Here is a 20,019-nt window from a genome sequence, read left to right as displayed (position 1 = left end):
CTTTTTTGTTTTCAAAAGTGTAATTTTCCAGTTGAATGGGAATACAATGCGTATAAAAAAAAATGAAATGTTGAGAAAATGTATGATTATTAAAGGATTTTTTTTGTTATTTAAGATTTTTATTTTATATTATTTTAAATTAATTTACATATTATATTTAAGACTTAAATATTTTTTTCTTGTAAATATGTTACTTTATTTCCCCCCCTGTAATTTTGCTTTCATTTTAGTTTATATACTAATTTATCTTATTTTAATATTTAATTTTAAAATAATTAAAAATAAAATAAAATGATGACGCAGTATAATGCATAACACTATTTTTCTTTTACCAAGATACTACTTAATGTTAGAAGTTCATCACTCGTTTTATTCAATTGGACCCATGTCTAGATTAAGGAGAGTTTAAAATCACGATTGGAAGGAAAAAAAATTGTAAAACAGTGAGCAATATTTGTTCATCTTAATATTTATTTATATTATTATTAAAATTATATTTATCCATGAACAAAAAATATATAACTTTTATGTTAGAATTGAAATTTTATAACAAATAATTTTAAAAGCATAAATTCTATGTATATTCTAAGATTGAGACTAAATATGGAAAAGTGAAGGCAAATATTTTACTTTGGGCACAAATCAAGTTGCAATGGATATATGGAATAATGAAGATGAATTTGTGTCTACTTATCAAATTGTGTATGGAGCTTTTAGGTCCATTGGTGATGGACAACGTGTCAACTGTCAATGCTAACGTTGGAACTTGAAAATAAGACATTTAATAAGGAAGAGTTACCTGATGCATAATTTTAATGGTTTTATGATATGTTGATAAATTAATCATTTTTCAAGTGATACAGAATGTAAGGTATCAATTCCTGTTAAACTTTTAAAATTAGATCTAATTAATACATTCCTCAAAAGTATGTAATTTTTCTAGTTGATTGGGAAAGATTTGGCAGGTTGAAGAGTAACAGTGTATCACGACACCTCTCTGGCATGCAAATTTTAGAATATCATTACTGGACTCTTTTTTTTTTTTTTTTTTCTTGGCACAATGTTATCGAACAATTTTACTCAGAATTTGTTACAATACTTCTTTCTCATATCAATGATCCAGAATAAAAATCCTCCCAACAGCTTGAAATGCTGGAACCATTCTTTTCAACCTAGATCAATGTAATTCGAGTACTAAGTGGAGAGAGATAAAAAGAATCCCGCCCAAATACTAGTATCATCTAACATAAACCTGAGTATATAATGGTATATGATATTTCCATGCAATTCTTGATAGAAAATCTAGCTTCCTCACATGTTTCAACCTTGTTCTTAGTGTGTGTTTGGATACCAACCACAATCAATTTCAGCTCCCAAAATCACAATGAATAATTGAAAAATCAGAAGCAACAAAGAGTTACCTTGCCGGCACCGCGAAAAATAAAAGCTGTTTAACCAAACACACGCTTAGCTCTTATGATGCAATTCTTAGAGCAAGAACTAATCAAGGGAAAGGTGCATTAGAGTCATGAAATGTGGTGTTCTTGGACCAAAGCCATATCTTGGAAACAGAGAAGCTCTCACCTTTGGTTGAGTCCCCTATCCTCTTCCCCTCCACATTCCCATTTTCCAAAACATCATCACCATGAGATAACACTACTTGCAAATTCAAATCACGAACCACATACCGATACGAACCCATAGAGTAGCATCTCCTCTCATTCAAACTACAACCACCATCCCCTCCCACCTCTCCACCCTCCACTCCACTGTTTCTAAATTTTCCAAGTCTAACAGAAAACACCCTTTTCCCCACTGATCTTTGACTATCTGAACACCCATTATTCTCTTCTTCACCTCTGGGCAAAACCAAAGAGTTGGAATTTCCAACATTAAGCATTGAATTCTGATTCTGATTCTGATTCTCCATATACTCGGACAGAGATGCCCTGCAAAGAGGACACGTGGAATTCGAGAGGAGCCACATGTCAAGACAGTTCATGTGGAAGGCGTGCGTGCACATAGGAAGCAACCTCAGCTTGTCTTCCTTGGAGAACTCGCACAAACACACGGCACAGTCGAACGGTTCCTTCGACCCCAACAATTCTTGGTAATAGAAAACGGGTAGAGCGTCTATGAGGGCTTGGTCGAGACCCGAATCATGCAAGCGGAAGAGTTGCTGAAGCTGCCTTTGGAGAACACGGGAGCGCGTGGAATTTTCGTGGAACCTGTTGGAGTAGCTATAGAGAGATGAAGGTGATAATGGCCTCTTCATGAAAAACCACAGAATCAAATGGACGAGTCCGTAGACGAAGAAGATAACTGCTAGAACTATTATGACCAGTAAAATGAGTGGACTGATTCTGCTGAGAGATGATGGCGTTGTTGCTTCTTTGTTATTGCTAATGTTACCATCGTTGGGAGCTTCGAATGCTGAGAATGGAGATTGAGGATAATATGATGAGTACTTCAACTTTCCATTGATGCTGCGCATTTTGGCAGATGGATATTCTTTTGTAGAACACCGAGTTTGACAAATGGGGATTATGTCTTGCAGCAGAAGGGGTTAGTCTTACGATGAACAAGATTCGAATTTCCCCTTAAAGAGATGTACCCATTTAGTGTTCAACCGTAACTCAAAACAAAATTATCTTCAAAGAAAAAGACCCATGGAAAATATATATATATATAATTTGAACCTAAGATCTCACACAAATTATCTAAACTCTTGCTACTATGCCGACCTAGTAGACTTTTGCATGTAGATATTCTGAAAACTGATATTCCTGATTGGATTTTGCAGGTGCTTTGGCCAAGGTGGCATTTTCTAGCATTGACATTGGAGAAGGGAACAAAGATTGTGATTATGAAGTGCTGTGAGGAAGATTCATTCCAGTGCAACAGAGTCACTGTTGTGAGAAGAGAAGCATAAGAAAATGTTGTGGTTGTTTATGTGGAAGGTGTAGTAAGGAAACTTGGTTCCTTTTTTCTTTCTACTTGCTGAAAGTCACTAGCTAATTGTTCAAGATGATTGATGAAGGGGATATGGGGGGCTTATAAGGAAATAATAAAGGAAGACGTGATAGATGGAAGTGTGTATGTTACCTTTTGATAAAGTCAACAAGCGTAACCACATTGCCTGTGCAGTGGTTGGTGGCCATGGAAAGTTGTTGCTCTTTACTTTTGCACCAGATGTCCTTCCAAAACAATGTCTAATTTGTTTTAAGGTTAAAAAATTAAGGAGGATTTTTCATTTTGAGCATTTTCTATTAGATCTTCAAATTAAAAAAATAATGTAATTGGATTTTTAATCTTGTAATTTTTTTGTTTGGTTCGGCCTCTATAATTTGTAACATAAACCACAAACTGTCATTTTTTAACAAGAAAAGGTTTAGGTTTAATATATTAATAGGTCCTCAACATTTTTAACTAGATTTATAAACTGGAAAAAAAATTGTAATTGGGTTACTGACCTTCTACAATTTTTGTAATTAAGTCTTGGAGTTAGTTTATGGTGGTTTGAGACTGCAAAAAAACAATGTTACAGCTTTACTAATTCTAAGCATCCAATTACAAAAGTTGTAAACGGTTAAGGATCCAATTACAATTTATTTATTTTTTAGTGTATATTTCCTTTAATCTAATTATTTACTCAAACAACAAAAGAAAAAAAATGTAGTTTTTCTCTGTTTATTCAACTACAAAATTATTTCATTTCTCACCTATTATCTTCCCACAACCAAAGGGCATAGAAAGGAAACATTTCGTTAACATTTGCCTATCTGATTTAGTGATCCCAAATTTTGTTTTACTTTTGTAATTTTTATAATGTATTTATAATTGGAAAAAAAATCATGGTTGGAAACTATAGAGATAGGATGCAATTTTTTTTATTACCATGTCATTTGATTGAAACGTTTGTACTGCACCAACCCTCCAAGGAGTTAGCGGATTAAGATCTTCTGCATGAGATCCAAGCCGTTGAGATTTATTTTTCATTATGAATTACTGAAATAAATGTTGTTTTCAAGTTTTTGGCCCTTGGATTATCAACTGCATCAAATAAAGACTATACAGTATTCTTGTATAACTGCAGGAGACCTATTTCCAATGTCCGCTTAGTAAATTGACAGTTTTATGCAAAACTTTCATTTTGACTTGTATGAATGCCAGAATACAAGATGGCTATAAGGCGTAAAACAGAAAAGGAAGAAGAAAATAGCCAAATGATTAAGATGTTGACCTATATATACAACACAAATTGATAAGTCTAAATTCCAAAGCTGTCTATTTGTAGGGTGTGGCTTCTTTTTTCGAGTATAGAATCATTGCAGATAATAATGACCCTTCCACGCCAATCTTGGCATGATAGCAGCAAAGAAAAAATAAAAGAAGAAAAGAGATTTTTTTTTCATACATGGATGTTATCTAAGATTTATAGTTTGAATGGACCCGTGAGTTTTCTGTTGCAAATGTTGCAGTTTTGTGTACTGTAAGCTTTTATGCTCTTGAAGTTGCAATCTCCGAAATTAAAGTGTAAGTTTTATGTGTCTTTTTATTTTCTTCTTATTTTCTTTTCAAGTTTGGTCGTGTCATTGGTCTGAGTTATATTATTTGGTCCGAAGATTTTAAATTTAAATTTTATGATGAAAAAAAATAATTAAAAAGAAAGATTCCTCTAAAGTAATCAAGTTCTCGACACATATTAATCATTAACAAAACAAACTATGAATACTACTCACCAATTTTTAATTGACTTTAGCTCACTTCATTTAAAGGCTTTGTTATTGTTTTTTTTCAAGATTATATAGTATCGTGTTTTTTTGGGTGTGTGAAATTATAGGCGTGTTTTGATGCATCATGTACAAGTCTTTGAACCACATTTAAAAAAGTTGAAATGATTAATGTTGCTATTAAATCATAATAGCTAAAGAGTGAGGAGTTCACGAGCTTCCCTGTATTCATCTTTGACATGTTTGGAGGTGATGGACACTATAGATATCCTGAAAAGACCAAAGTAAATGGTAGGGTCCCGAATTCTTGCACGCATGGCAACGAATTAAACCTATGATTTTGTCGTTCCAAAGTAGGTGTGAAATGCAAATAAAATGGTGTTCAGCCCCCGTACTAACCAGCAAGAAGTCAAAAAGATGGAATCTGCTCTCAGTCTCATGCATTCTGCTGTTATTACCTCAACAAAACTGGGGTGGTGACTTCCCGTTCTCTAAAGCAATCATCATCTATGACAAACCAAAGCATCATATAGTAAAAAGAAAAATAAAAGACAGAAAATAAAACCAAAACTACCTTATATTCTTTAATTCTATTTATTAAAAATGCATCATCTCTTCGTCAGGGCAAGACAACGTATTAGCTTATAAGTATTTTATTTTTCTCATTTCTGGCATCCTTTAGACAAAAACACTAAGGTAATGCTCATTTGTAGATTTTGACCAAAAGAGATGCTAAACTACTAATTTAGCCTCCTTATTTTTGGTGCATTTTCTCTAGGTTTTCTTATAACTTTGCCTCTTTTGGTTTAGGAATGCAGAATAGACGTTAGAAGTTAAAGATAACATATCCATATGAAATTATACATCTTGTAGAATTTTAAAAGCATTACTTCTTTGGTTTCTTTCAGTGTATGTTTTGTTTCATCCCACCAAAAAGTCTCACATTACTTCTGAGACTAAAAACTGTTTATGAGCATCATCTTTTTTTCTCAACTCAACAAAGTGCCTTTTAAGGACAATCAGTAAGGATTCATACGACGGTCAAAGCAGTCAATATCTCAAATATATCGAATCTAACAATGTAATAAATTTAAGGTCGGAACATGTCTCTTTTTTTTTCCTGCAATTGATTTTCTTCTCGTTCTTATTCTAGATTTTAAAATGAATTATGTTGGATTTAGTACTTACTATCAAGTTAAAGCTTACAAACTTTTTATTTATTTATTTAAATTCACCAGCAAATGCCATATTTGCCAAGGTAGTGTTATCAGTGTGTAAATGGGATTAAATTACTAATAGTCAATAAAATGGCTTACAGTGCAAAGGAGGAACCTTCGGTTCTCAGCACTCAGCAGTTAGATTCGATTGCATGTTTGGTTCTTTCTTCTGATTTTGTTTGTTCTTTTTTAGCGAAATCATACAGTTTAGTTGTTTCCTTTCTTTGTAGATGAACTTGGGCAAAATGTTACTGATCACTGTCTACTTGAAACTGATAAAAATTAGGTAAGTTCGATTTAGAGGACACCACCTAAAGGAAGTCTTTTATGATACATATAGAATGTAAAGTGCATAACTAAACTCATTCTCATGTATTTTTCTTCTTCCTCTTTCAATGTAATTGCCACCACTGCAACTTCACTCATAGTTGCATTATCATTTGGAGAAGGATTTATGCATTTTATAGCCACCTTCAACAAGTTCACCATCCTTTCTTCACTAGCACCTTGTGAGTTTAGGACTTGTCATAAACTTAAACGGTCCATTCCTCTCTGACCACTCAATTCACCCATTTAGCCAAATTGAATCCACTATTTTAAACTACCTTTCCTTTCAGCAGCTCGAGAAGTATCACATCAAATGATATATAGAAATTTTGAAGGTGCTATATGCATGCTCAGCAGCACCAAGTCTCCTGTTTTTGAGATGTTCACCATGAGAAATTGCATTTGAGCTTGATTTTCAATCATCATCAGACCATATTCGGTTATGCATGGATCCATATTCTTGCCAAATAAAATGCTAGTACTTGGTTTTAATTTACCATGAGTTATTCCACTTCCACGAATCTCCCCATGCATATAAGCCAAAGCCTAAGCTATTTTAGCAAACAACATTAAGTCTTCTACCCCAGTTGAAAGATTGGCCACTTTGGAATCCTGAAATCATTTAGAGTAGAAAAGCATTTGATTAGATGCATTCATTGAGACCACATTCCAATGCAGATCCCAATTCTACCATGTTCGAAAATTTTAAGGGGAACAACTTTTTTAAGCAAGATGCTAGGTGTCATCATTTGGTAATTGGTGTGTATGAAAATTTTGGTTTTCATCCTCAATAGTCAGTTTACAAGAATGAAGAATTAAGTAACAAGTTATAAAAATAACTAGTAGGTTAGAGAATGTTAAAGGTGTTGGTTTCTGCACTTAATTTTTGTGGATGAGTTTTTCAAGTGTTTGCTTGATTATACAGTCGGGGCAGTGACAAGTTATTACCATGCTTATAATATTTGTAAGAAAATACTAATATTTAGACAAACACAAAAGGGAGTTGAAACATCTTATGTTTACTATTCGTGGATGTTTACAGTCTTCGAATTTTCAAGAATAGCAAATTATCCATCGCCACACCCTTATAGAAAATGGCGACTCATGGCATTGAAATGTAAAAATCCAACTAACCACGCGAAAATTACATTCTAGTAAAACTTGTTAATGTGTATAATACATATATTGGTATAATAAAAATATGGAAAATGTTTTATCAACACCTAATATCTTATCCAACACTGAGAGAAAAAAAATATAAATATAATATGATAGAAAAAGATAAATAAGTCATGTTGGTGGAATATTTAAAATACAGAAATGTTTATTTATTGTTATTCTAAATATACCAATAGTCTGTTTAATTTTAATGACGTATGTGGTGGTTGTTTGGTAAGTGATTTGGGTGTTAAGTTTGCAATATGTAGGGTCCATCTAAGTAATTTTTTCTCTTCTTTCATGGCAGTGCAGAGTGTCTTCAATTTTAAGTGGAAAAATCTTATTTACCCTATTTTCATCTTTAATCAAGACTCTCTCTACTTCTTAAGTTGTGTTTTGGTGTAAGTGATTTCCAATGGGCAAAAACCCAAATGAGACTACTTGTTTGGCGAAGTTTGCGTAGAAATAGTTTACATATGTTTGCCCTTTTATTTTGTCACAAAAAACAATTGATTGTTGAATAAAGGTATATGAGTATTTTTACAAATATTATTATTTTATTTACTCTAGTTCTCACCTATTTCTCCTAAATCCAACAACCTAACATTCAACTTTATTTTTATTTTCTCTAATCATCTCTCTTTTATTTTTTTTGAAGGGGGAAAAAACAATAGAACAGAGTGTTTTTATTTTCTCTAATCATCTCTATTCTATTGTTATCCACTATATTTCTCTCCTCACAAGCTGAGAGAGCTTATCCATTTTTCGTCCGGGTGTTCTACTCCTTCCGCATTCACTTTAGCCTCGCTTGTGTATCCTTCTATGCTCACTTGAAATTACATCCTCTCATTTCATTTAATCCTAGCAACTTGACAATATTACCTTTACTCTATTTCTTACATATTTTTCTTAAATCAAACAACTTAACATTCAACTTTATTTCTCTTAAATCAAATAACTTAACATTCAAATTTATCTCCACTTTGTTTCTCTTCTCTAATTATTTTCAGTCTATTTCTCTCCTCATAACCAATTAGAGCCCAAGAGTTGGTAACCAATATTATTATTTTGCTAATTTTATTGACATTGACCTTTAAAACTTTAAGTAACTAAAAATCATTAAAAAAGGAAATATTTATATACTTTTATCTTTCTGAAGTAATGGTTTTTTAATATAAAAAACTTTTTTTTTACTTTTAATTGCTTAAAACTAGTCCTAAAGACTGAAGTAATGATTTCATTACTGTTTGGGTTCACGAATCAAGATTCCGCTGACAAGAAGAAATATAGTTCCATCATAACTGCAAATAATATATTTAGCTAATTATACAAGAGAAAACAACTGAGTTTTTCAACAGGTATCTTTGGACATTTCTTGTTTTCAAAATAATGAAAGACAAAATGTAAAACACTAATTGTATATTACATTATGACTTTTCATGAAATTACTGACGAATGAGAATCGTAATTCTACGGGCAGAAAAAATAGTGTATATAATCCTACGTCTTATAATTGAACAAGTAATAATCATGTAATAATGCTTTGATTGGTATTACATGCACCCTTTAATTTAAAGGTACAAATGGAAGAGCACTGAACCCATTTAAGGATCAGCGCGACCAGGAATTTCATCATCACTAGATGCACTTTCTTCTTCACTGATGTCTTCCTCATCTCCGCTCTCCTCACCAGCCGTAGAGTTGCAAATGTTTTCCTTCTTAGCATACCGCTCACAATACTCTGTCCCCACAAATAGCAGAGCAATTTTTATATATCTTTTGTCACCATTAAATAGCCCCCATTCACCAAACCTTGGTAACATAACTTAGACAATATATCCAAATATTAAGAAATATATGAAAAATAATATCATCACGTTTGAATAATTTACAGCCTTTGGCCAAATTATGTAGTACTAACCATTGCATGATACAACTTCTTAGGTGTTAAGAGAATAAATAGGGGGAAATTGGGTCCCGGAGTACAAGGACGGTTTTATATCATTACAAACCAAAGTCCAGATGTGATACGCCCAGGATGTTAAGCTAATCAGAAACTGATTAGTTTAGATTAATACGAAAGATTACAATAAGGGTCCTCTAAGCGCATGCAATCAAAATTGGAGTTAAAAATTGCAATTATAAGTGGTAGTGGTAGTAATGGTAGTGGTAACAATGGTGTCAGCAGGCATTGAGGGTGGTGGTGCTGCTGCTGTGCCCAATTGAAATGATAATCAGTGATGACAGCGATAGCAATGGTGTTGGGCGGCAGCAATGATAGTGAAGGTAGCAATGGTAAAAGGGACACACAGGCGGTGACAAGGGTGGCAGTGAAGGTGGAGACAATGGCAGTAGGAGCAGCAAAAACAAGGAAAGTAGTTGCGCAATGTGGGGTGAGGTAATTTTGATTCAGAGTGTAAGGTTGGGAATTGTGAATTGGGAAGTTTTAATTATATTATAATTTCATAGAATTGGACTTAAAATTTCGATTCTAATTCTAAAAGGACATCTAAACATTATAATAAAAATTCCCATGTCCAATTCCAGTTCTATGCAGTATGCACAAATTCGTGCACTAAACAGACACTGGCAGTCCAGGTCATAGGCACTGCGGTTGGATCATAGACTACAATAGGAAACCATTATAATACTTGTCTTAAATGATCAGAAAAAGTAGCCCAACATACAAATATGCTCACCTTTAACTTTCTGGTCATACAGCTCTTTATCCTTCATCATTAACGATGCTGCATCACCATTGAGAGGATCTGAAGCATTTGGATAAAGCAAGAGTTGGGGAAGAAAAGCTTCAAAGACATTTAGAAGATCTGAAAAACACAAGAAACATTGGTCATCTATAAGAAATGAAAAGCATAACAGACTAAACGGACAAGGAGAGGGGACATTAAGGAAGGAGGACATTCCATATTCCTGTTGAATTTCATTTAGATAATTATATACCTCAGTATAAATACACAAGAAATATGAAAAAAATAATAGAACCTTTAGATGGTGGGTACTTGAAACTTTTAATATGAAAGTCTATAACTGACTTACCGAACATTGGACTCCAAGATTGGTTAATGACATCCAAGCATACAGAGCCAGATCTGCAGGTGATGAAACGTACAGAGCAGAATGAGTAATAATCCATGTACGCACAAAACACCAATCAATAGCAAGTTGTTTCTGTGACTTGATACTTCTAAGAAATATCATTTCCCTCTTGTAGAAAATCCCAAAACAATGAAATAGAAACAGAAAAGCATTTTGCTCTCTAGATAAATAAAAGAAAGCAGTTATGCCATCGTGGAACTCAAATCTAAAAAAAAAAAAAAAAGGTAATAATCTACTGCCAACCCAGATCAGGGCAGAAACTACATTGCACAGAAAAAACATTCACCCAAAAAAAGTAAAGAAAGATTGACTAATAGCATATGAAGTGCTCACAGCTCATCAACATTTGGGTGGAAAATTTTGTTCACGAAGCCAATAGAAGGGGATTTGTATGGGTAAGCATCAGGAAGCTCAACCCGAATTTTCCAGACTCCACCTTCATAAAGGCCTGCAACAATCACATAAATTTAGTAAATCAAGGAACAACCAAATAGCTTAAAGATAGGTAATTAGTCTTTTGTACTCAACCCATTTAAAGATAAGGAAACCAATGCCAAGCTAGAAGATGAAGTATAACTATTAGATGGAAATTTATGTTGATAGAAATAAAGGAACTTCTCATTAAAATTGTCTTGTCCTTCCTTTTTCTCCTTCAGAAAGGAAAAAGAAAAGGGGAAATATTTATTTGACAAGCATTTGATTAGTAACTAATTCTTCATATACAAGTACAGTTTCATCAAACAAAAGACTAGGTTAACCATAGAATTTTGACAGTACTTTCTTTTGGACCATGAAACTCCACATTGAACTCATTGAGTCCATCATTTATCGTCTCCACTGTATAATCACTCATCATCCTGGAAAAAAGTAAGGAATATTTGAGAAAAATGACTAGGAAGATTTTGCTATGCGTAAATCATGCATACATGTACAAGTGGGTAAGATGTAAATATTATGCTAAGAGTGATAGTCTCAGTTCATCCGACAGATATAATAGGGAACAATCACAAGCATGCATCTACAAATCAGTACTTGCATGCACTTTCTAACTCTAGACTGATGATAGTATCATTATTGGCATTGTTTGGTCGATGCCAAGTCCCTCAAAAAGGTTCGAGCCTTTGACTCGTTTGGATAAATTTGTAATAAGTACTTATAGGAGAAGAAAATAAGAAGGTGAAATTAATGAAATTTCTCTCAGGTTAAAAGCAACATATGCATATCAATATTTGGAGAAGTTAGATGGGAGAGCTTTTAAAACAGTTGAGCTACATAAAACGTTTTTAGCTTATGAGAGAAATGTGGTTTATTTACCTTATTTATTTCTTCTACAAGTACTTATTGAAAATTTTATTCGTAGTGGGCTCTTATCATTTGTTTTCTTCAAGGTACATATTACTAAATTAAATCAATCCCATATGCCTTCATCATCAATTGCTGTTATCAATTTCAACCAAGCTATTCTAGCCATAAATTTAGCAACTAATTCAAACTTTGTCTATGCTCTCTGATCATGTGTCTATAACAACATCTACCGGTCTATTGTGATACCATAGCCTATAAGCACCATATGGCACCAAATAATACTACTGCATCTTTCTGATTAACAACTTTTTATTTAGGTAACAAGAACATGCATAAATGATATTGCCACCAAGACACCAACATATCGCCATTATTTAGTCTACGACCTATATTGCCACATTACAAGACCAACAAAGTTGCACTAATTGACTAATGTCAATAACACCACAGCAAAGGGAAAAGTATATGATTACTGGAAATAAAAAAAATGGATACAAAATTAAGTTTGCAATAGAAAGCATCATATGTGATTAAGATTGGTTTATTTTTTGGGAGGAAGAAAAGGAAAGTAGAGGGAAGGAGATCGATTTGTAATAAGAATTTACTTTGACAAAGTATTACATGGTTGCAGTTTAATTTCAATCATCAGCATTTAAATAATGTTGCACTAGAAAATAAAATCATAAATAAAGCAGCGTTTTGGTCCTATCACAGGGAAATAAGATGCAATTACACCAGAAAAGACTCCATGGTGATGTTGCACAGAAAGGCAAAGCCCTTATGCCTCAAAGAAGAAGCCATTGCATTTAGCTTCAGGCTTCAGCCAGGAGGCATCTCAATGAAATAAAATGGAAACACATCTTATACACACAACTCAAATGAGAAATTACCCAAGATTGCTGCAGATTTTTCTTCTTTTTTTTTTTGGCACAGGGGATAGGGTTATTATCATGCTGATATTCTCACAGAAACTGCCAACAGACTAAGACTAAGTAAGCAAGTTCATTTTTTTTCATTTTAATTTCCTCAATTGTTCTTAGTAATCTGCAGATTCCTATTCCCACTAAAAAGGGTGATACCTTTATTATGACTAAAAATCAGATTGTGCTAAAATGTAATGTGATGGAGTAAAATCATAAGCAATTTTCTTAAAAAAAATTACTGTTGGATTCTATGTTAGACATTTCATGCTGTGATGAATTCACTTTTCACTTCCAGGTGATTTTTCATAATAGAAACGGCCAATTCATAAGCATGCCTTCTGTCATGAATATTAATAAATGGGTAAAATGCCTTTTCCTTGAAATATTGCCCTTTCTCAACTTACCTCTAAAGTTTACTTCTTATCACTTAACCCTGTTGTTTGATTTTAGGAGAAATCATTACTTTTACAGTTAAAATCATTATGTTTCATGCACACCATGTGACTTACCATCATCAAAAATGAAGTTTTTCTTTATCATGAATCCCCAAATAACTTATAGAAAAAAGGCTATAATAATAATTCAAGAACAGTTTAAAATAATTTAACCATAAACACAGTAAAACAATCTACTTACAGTTTCATTACATCCATTTCTCTTCTCTTGCTTGGAGATGACATGTTGATTATAACAAATCACTTATTTCAACCTGCTACAAGGATAATTAATATTTTCCAAATGCACATATTTGTTACCATCTTCACCACAACAAAAAGGTCTAAAACAAAAAACAATTTCAATGTGCCGCCTATATAAGTTCAATTCACTTCAGTTAAAAATAGAAGAGGATGAGGAACTTGATATATCTCAATATATTTGTTGTGATGTCCTGCATATCAAACCAACACATAAGTTTGCCCACAAAGATTCACCATATGCTGATAAATGATGTAGAAAAGCAGAAAACCCAAGTAAAAGAAACTTTTGCTTTGAAGTAAAAATTAGGATTAATAAATGTGTTTCTATTCATACATAAAAGAAGCCAAATCAGTAAAGAAATACCCTATATCATATGAAGATAGTAGAGAGTCAAAGAGATAAGCTTTTGCATTTAAAGTTCAAAATATCATTTGACAACATAAGACTGATAAGAGACATACAGATTGGATGCAAATGTTAAAAATCAGATACAAACCGGATGGCAAAACCTCAAAAAAAAAATTCCATTCAATAATGTGGATCCAAACAAGATATTGCCATTAGTTCTACATATATGACCCTGTTGATTACTTTCAAAGAATTAAGGAATTTAGTTAGTGGTACTAAACTTGTCAACAATTTGTATAAGTTTTCCACAAAAAACCTTTAAAACTACTGGAATTTCATTCTCTTAATCTCTTTCAACCCAATTACTGCATCTCCATTTAAGGGTATTTTTATAAAAAAGTAAATAAATAAAGCAATTAATGCAGTAGACAATTAAGAGGGGGTCTCATAAAAAAGAACCAACACAAACTGCCCAAAATGTTCCAACAAGAAAAAACTACAGGCAGTATATATGAAGGACAACAGATTGCTTAAGATATATCAATGTTTTTCATTGCATGTTTTGCATAAAAAAAAATTAGTGAAATAATCACTTTTTTTTTAAAAGCTCTCTCGAAATGTTAGCAAAAATAAGCAATTATTTTCCAAAATAAGTTGAATCAAACACATATTACGCATGGCCCAAACAGAAAAAGACAAAATGGACAAGGCAAACTAGACACAAACATAGACAATTCTAGAGGTATATATTATGTGTGTGTCTGGATCAACTTGTATTATCCCATTTCCACGTCCAATTCGTATGAATAACACAAGAGCTAGTATTAGATGCATCAAAATGGCAAGCGGTCATTCTCACTGATGAGCAACCAAACACGCAGTATATAGTTCTGCTCATCATAGCGCATACTCTTGGAAGTTTACATTACAGACAAACTTATACCAAATTCCAACTTAGTATAGAAGAATTCTTCAACAACAACAACAGCCTCATTTCAGAAGGATAGAAGAATACTTCAACTGTTGAAAAGTTCTTATCAAAATGAGACAGACAAGCATCTATGTGAATAAAAAGTGGACCAACATTATCATCCTTCAGAGTATCGAAACACAAAGTTAAAATTTCTAAAGGAGAGAACACTAAACAACAGCAATTAATGAAATGGTCTCATGAGTTATCGAAATATGAAGAAAAAGAGCTTTTCAAAACGAAGTGTGTGATACACAATGTGGCACAACTGCACGCTCTATTTGGCACAAAGTGCAAATACATTAAAGTTAAAATCTTTTGCAAAAGAAAGCGTCCATTTCAAACACGGGCAAAACCCAGAATTCCTTATCTTACTTCGATCAACTTCCCAGCCACCAATGCGGCAAAGAAAAACAAAATGCGAAAAGGCATCATAGCGTTAATCAAACAAAAACAATACCAACCAACAATGTTACAGAAATAATTGATAAAGATTCCGATACAAAGATCCATGGCCGACCCATTTAACCAAACATAAAGAAAAACAATATTGCAATGGCGAGCATGCTTGAATCAGTGCAAAATCAAAAGCAAGAGATGAAAAAAGAGGAAATGTGGATTGGTGTGCATGCGAGAAGTGAAAGTATAATTTGGGGGAAATGATGGCTTGCCTGAAACCCTTTGGCGATGGCGTTGTGATCAGAGAGTAATTGTAATTGCAATTGGAACGAAGAAAGGTCAGAAAGAAAATGAGGAAGAACAAATATATAGGGAGTGGGTGTGAGCGAGATAGAATGTCGACGTGGGACATACCACGTGTTATCAAAAAGGTACGGCAACGTGGCGATTATGTTTCACCAATCTTTTGGTAAGTGTTACTAATTGTTTTTAGTTTTTAGTTTCAAAACTTTTCAAATCAGTCTTTAAAATGTCGTTAGTTTTAATTTTCTTTTCCAATTTTTAGTTTCAAAATAAATTTATTTTGGAAGTATATATCTTACTAAAATAGTTTAAAATTATTTTCTTTATATGATGTTGATGACAATGTGAAGATAAGAATAACATGATGGTGATGATGATGGTATTTATGGTCGTGGTGGTAGGAGTGGTGATAATGATAATAATAATTGTGATCATAGTTTTATTGTTAGTTGAGGTAGTGATGTCAAAGATAATAGTTATAGTGGTGACGCAACAACATTAGTGGGATGGGAGTAGCGATGTCAATGGTGATGGTAATGACAATATTAATGATAGTATTTGTGACCACCGAAATAATCTTTGTCAAATATAGAGAATATATTTTTTTTAATAAAAAATCAAATTTATAAAACTTTTATCTTAATTTTGTAAATGAACGTAAAATTATTTTGAAAATATTTAGAAACCATTTCAATTTCATTTTTGTGAAGCATCTGATTGTTTTAAAATTTATATTTAAAAACCAAAAATTAAAAAACTCACAACCACTTCAAATAACACATAAAAAAGTTAGTTAATAACATTTCATTGCATCAATCTCAATTAAAAATTATATTATTTTTCTAAATTGTTATTCATTAGAATTTGATATCACAAATAAAAATAAGTCATTAGAATTAAAATTATTAAATAAAAAATATTTTAAATATAAACTCATTAAATAAAATAAAATAAATTAAAATTTACTTATATTTAAAATCAATACGCAAAGCAAAATTTTGCTTATATATTCTCAATCGGAAGAAGTGATTCGAATTTATTACTATAGGAATCACAAGTTTTTCTTCTCGAAGGAATCACAAGTTAGAATACATTTATCATTAATTTAAGCACATGATATTACTAAAAGTATAAAATCAGTAAAGCATGTTGTTAGATAAGAGATGAGACCTACTAAAATTTATTAAAAATTATAAAATCAGAAAAGAAAGATGTTATATAAAATATGAAATCTACAAAAATTTGTAATTTTTAATAAACTTCAATCAATAATATAAAAAATACTACGTTTTAGTCATTTAATTTTGGCCTATTTTTACAGAGAATCTTTAAAATATAAATTTTCCTTATTATTAGTCTTTTAATTAATTTACAGAAATTGAGAAAATTTATTAAAATTATTTGTTTTCTTAAGTTTATTTAAAAATGTATGAACATTCTATCATCATGTTAAAGCAGAGAAGTTATTGGAAAGTGTAGTAATATTTGATATAATTACCACTAATGGTATTCAACGAGTATAAGTGAGCTGGCAACATATGCTAAATTTGTAAACCAACATTTTTTACTAATTTGCATTTGTATAATCATAGCCAAAGAATATTATTTCTAAATTACTTTTTATTTAAATTTCATTTAGAAAAAACTTCAACTAATTTTCAAGATAAAGATATAGTTTTCCTTAAAATATGAGTCAAACACTCAAACCGGTTGCTTCGAAGAATTTTTAGATAATCTGTGAGTCATCCAGCTGTTTGAGATATTTCTCTCCTAATTCAATAACTAATCAAAATAGACGATAAAAATAATGACTAATAGTCTCATGGGTGAGTTGAAAACCCGAATTGTTATTGTTATAGTGTTAAGAAAGGACACTTACTAATGAAAAAAAAAATACAACATTTGATGAATTGAAAATATGAAAAAACAGTATTTTTATTCAATATTTTCCATTTTAAAATTTTTAATTGTCTTAATAATACTAACTAACATGTATTATATTATTTTATATACTATATCAAATAAGATTTATACCTTCAAATCCCAAGGCAAGTAGCATCTCTACGATCATATTTCTTTTTATTTAAGTAACACTTAAAATTATACTTATACATACAGGTTAGTAAATTTTATTTTTTATTTTTTATTTTTTTATCAAAATATCATTAATTAAAAATATCCAACAATACTTACAAGAGCACACGATGATAAACAAAGAGTGTCTGAACAATGCACAATAAATAAACAATAGCAACTCAGATATATACGCTCAAAGTTAAAAAAGCTATTCATATTAGTAATTTTAAGACATCTTATCACATAACAAACATGATAAAGCCTTGAAGTTTTCTTACACTTTTTTTCTTCCGTTGTTATTCCTTCTAGATCGACACTTGTCCAGTAACTAACAACCTAAATCTAATTAAGGCGATCCAACACAACCCACAACAAATCTGAGTAAATTAGTATTGAGTAAAGAAACTCATTTAAAGGCAACAAATTTGAGCAACGTAGTGTTGTCTAAAGAAACTCTAGTAATTTGGATATTATTGCAAAAGATGACTCTTACAATTCATTTGAAAGAAGAAGAACAAAAATGTGTTGAAGTAAGAGTAGGAACCCAAAGGAAGAAAACAATGAAATATTTTTTCTTATTGAAGTTACATTGAAGCTACAGCACATTGAAGTATGTAAAATCATACAAGTTAGTTTTGCAATTATTGGATTTACTAGTTTTCCTTCCTCCAACCCTTTACAATATGTTTGATTAAGCTCAAGTAGGGAGGAAGTGAATGAAAGTGTACGAATTTTACCTGTTTGTTAGCGAAGAAACCAAAATTTTGAAATTTCTGTGGACACCACTTGATTTAACATTAAGTTTGTCTTTTATAAACTATTGATGTTAACGCCCTCCTCATACATATTATAATAATAAAACGAATATATAAGAGCATGGGTATCATTTTTTTCTCCTGCATTCGCTTATGTTTTTCAGTAATGAAAGGCATGCAGTTGCTCCCAACCACTTGCTTAATCGATTATGTTATGATATCAATTTTATTGCATCACATATAAATTATAGTCATGCTATAATCAATTATATGCCGTGCAATATATATTATGTGCATTGTCATAAACAACTTTAATTTAAGTATTCTAATTAATATATTATTATTTAAAAATTAAATAAACATTGATTTTAATCAATTTACAAATTATTAGTTATATCATTAATACTTAAATCAAATAAAAAAATAAACTATATCATACTTATAATATATCCAATTAATTTTATTAATTTTTATCACTATTTCTAATAAATTCAAAATATTATTTATAATATTTTTGTATATTTGATAAATTCAACATATTTAATTAGTTAATTAATTTAAAAATATATTATAAATGAATGTTTTGTCACATTGATAAATGATGTCCCTTTTTGATGAATATTAGTCATCAATAAAGTCATTACATATTTTATACCAATAACACAGTTAAAAAAAAAAGTGAACTAAATCATCTTTAGAAAAAAAAACAAAACAAAATGAAGCATACATGACATTAACAAAGTAAAGATAATCCTATCTAGGACAACACCTTCAACAATAATATTTTTATGAAGCATTTATACATATAAAAATATATTTAAATATTTATTAACATATCTACTAACATACATATATTAAATTTAAACTAAATAATTAAAAATATATTAAATATTAATAAAATAATAGAAAAAATTATTTCTATAAATTATAAAATATGATTTAATGCCCCTACAAGGTACCAAGAATTAACCTAGTATATATAAAAAAAAAATGTTTGATTCTATAGGGCTTGACAATCTCATATTTATTCCCTCTAAAATTATTAAAGGACATTATTCAATTCAATTATTCAATCAAATATGTTCTGATTTGAGTTAAAATAATTAAGATTGGCATATATTAATCTTTAATTAATACATTTTTAAATAAGATAATTTTATTAATTAGAATGATCATAGTTTTGATTTTTTCTTTTTTTCTTTTTCTTTTTCTTTTTCCTAATATTTGATATTGAAAGTTTGTTTGTTTAAATTATTTTACAGCTTCAATGTTTTTTTTATCTTTACTTCTTTACTTTTTTCAAACATTTTATCTTTTAATCATTTTTCTATTGATTTGTCTTTTTTTCAAAGTTAAATTTATATTTTTTTTAAGTTTTTCTCAAATATACATAATTTAAGGTCTACCTGTAAATTTTATTAGAACAACAACAAGAAAATGATTTAATAATATTATAAAATATGTTTTAATTGGATTTAAGAAATTATTAATAACACTCAATCATTTATCAAAGAATTCAAGTAGATATTATGGTATTAATTTATTGATTTATTTATAATTCAAAAATCAATTGAATTATACTTCATTACACTTCACACTCCAAATTTATATGATTCAATCATTCTTCTTTTGGGGTGAAAGAGATGATATTTTGATTTGGGGAGAAAACAGGATAAAATCCATATGACC

At 30.9% G+C, this 20,019-nt stretch overlaps 2 protein-coding genes across 3 annotated transcripts; both read right to left on the bottom strand.

Moving 5' to 3' along the window:
- Positions 1-777: 777 nt before the first annotated feature.
- On the bottom strand, positions 778-3,165 carry LOC100807741 (RING-H2 finger protein ATL47). Its single transcript, XM_003525444.5, has one exon. The coding sequence runs from the start codon at positions 2,492-2,494 to the stop codon at positions 1,505-1,507; it is 990 nt and encodes a 329-aa protein (XP_003525492.1). The 5' UTR covers positions 2,495-3,165; the 3' UTR covers positions 778-1,504.
- Positions 3,166-8,738: 5,573 nt separating this feature from the next.
- LOC100527526 (putative ubiquitin-conjugating enzyme) lies at positions 8,739-15,537 on the bottom strand. 2 transcript variants are annotated; one of them, NM_001250382.2, is made up of 7 exons: positions 15,469-15,537; positions 13,417-13,489; positions 11,330-11,409; positions 10,886-11,000; positions 10,493-10,545; positions 10,135-10,263; positions 8,739-9,176 (listed from the first exon to the last, which is right to left on the bottom strand). In NM_001250382.2, the coding sequence occupies exons 2-7, from the start codon at positions 13,458-13,460 to the stop codon at positions 9,040-9,042; spliced, it is 558 nt and encodes a 185-aa protein (NP_001237311.2). In that variant the 5' UTR covers positions 13,461-13,489; positions 15,469-15,537; the 3' UTR covers positions 8,739-9,039. The 2 variants fall into 2 exon arrangements, with proteins under 2 accessions (NP_001237311.2, XP_040871119.1); XM_041015185.1 differs by having other exon boundaries at positions 8,811-9,176; positions 13,417-13,669; positions 15,469-15,533.
- Positions 15,538-20,019: the final 4,482 nt, after the last annotated feature.

This window comes from Glycine max, chromosome 5, assembly GCF_000004515.6.
Source record: "Glycine max cultivar Williams 82 chromosome 5, Glycine_max_v4.0, whole genome shotgun sequence".
Classification (NCBI taxonomy): Eukaryota; Viridiplantae; Streptophyta; class Magnoliopsida; order Fabales; family Fabaceae; genus Glycine; species Glycine max.
This window is presented reverse-complemented; position numbering and strand designations above follow the sequence as displayed.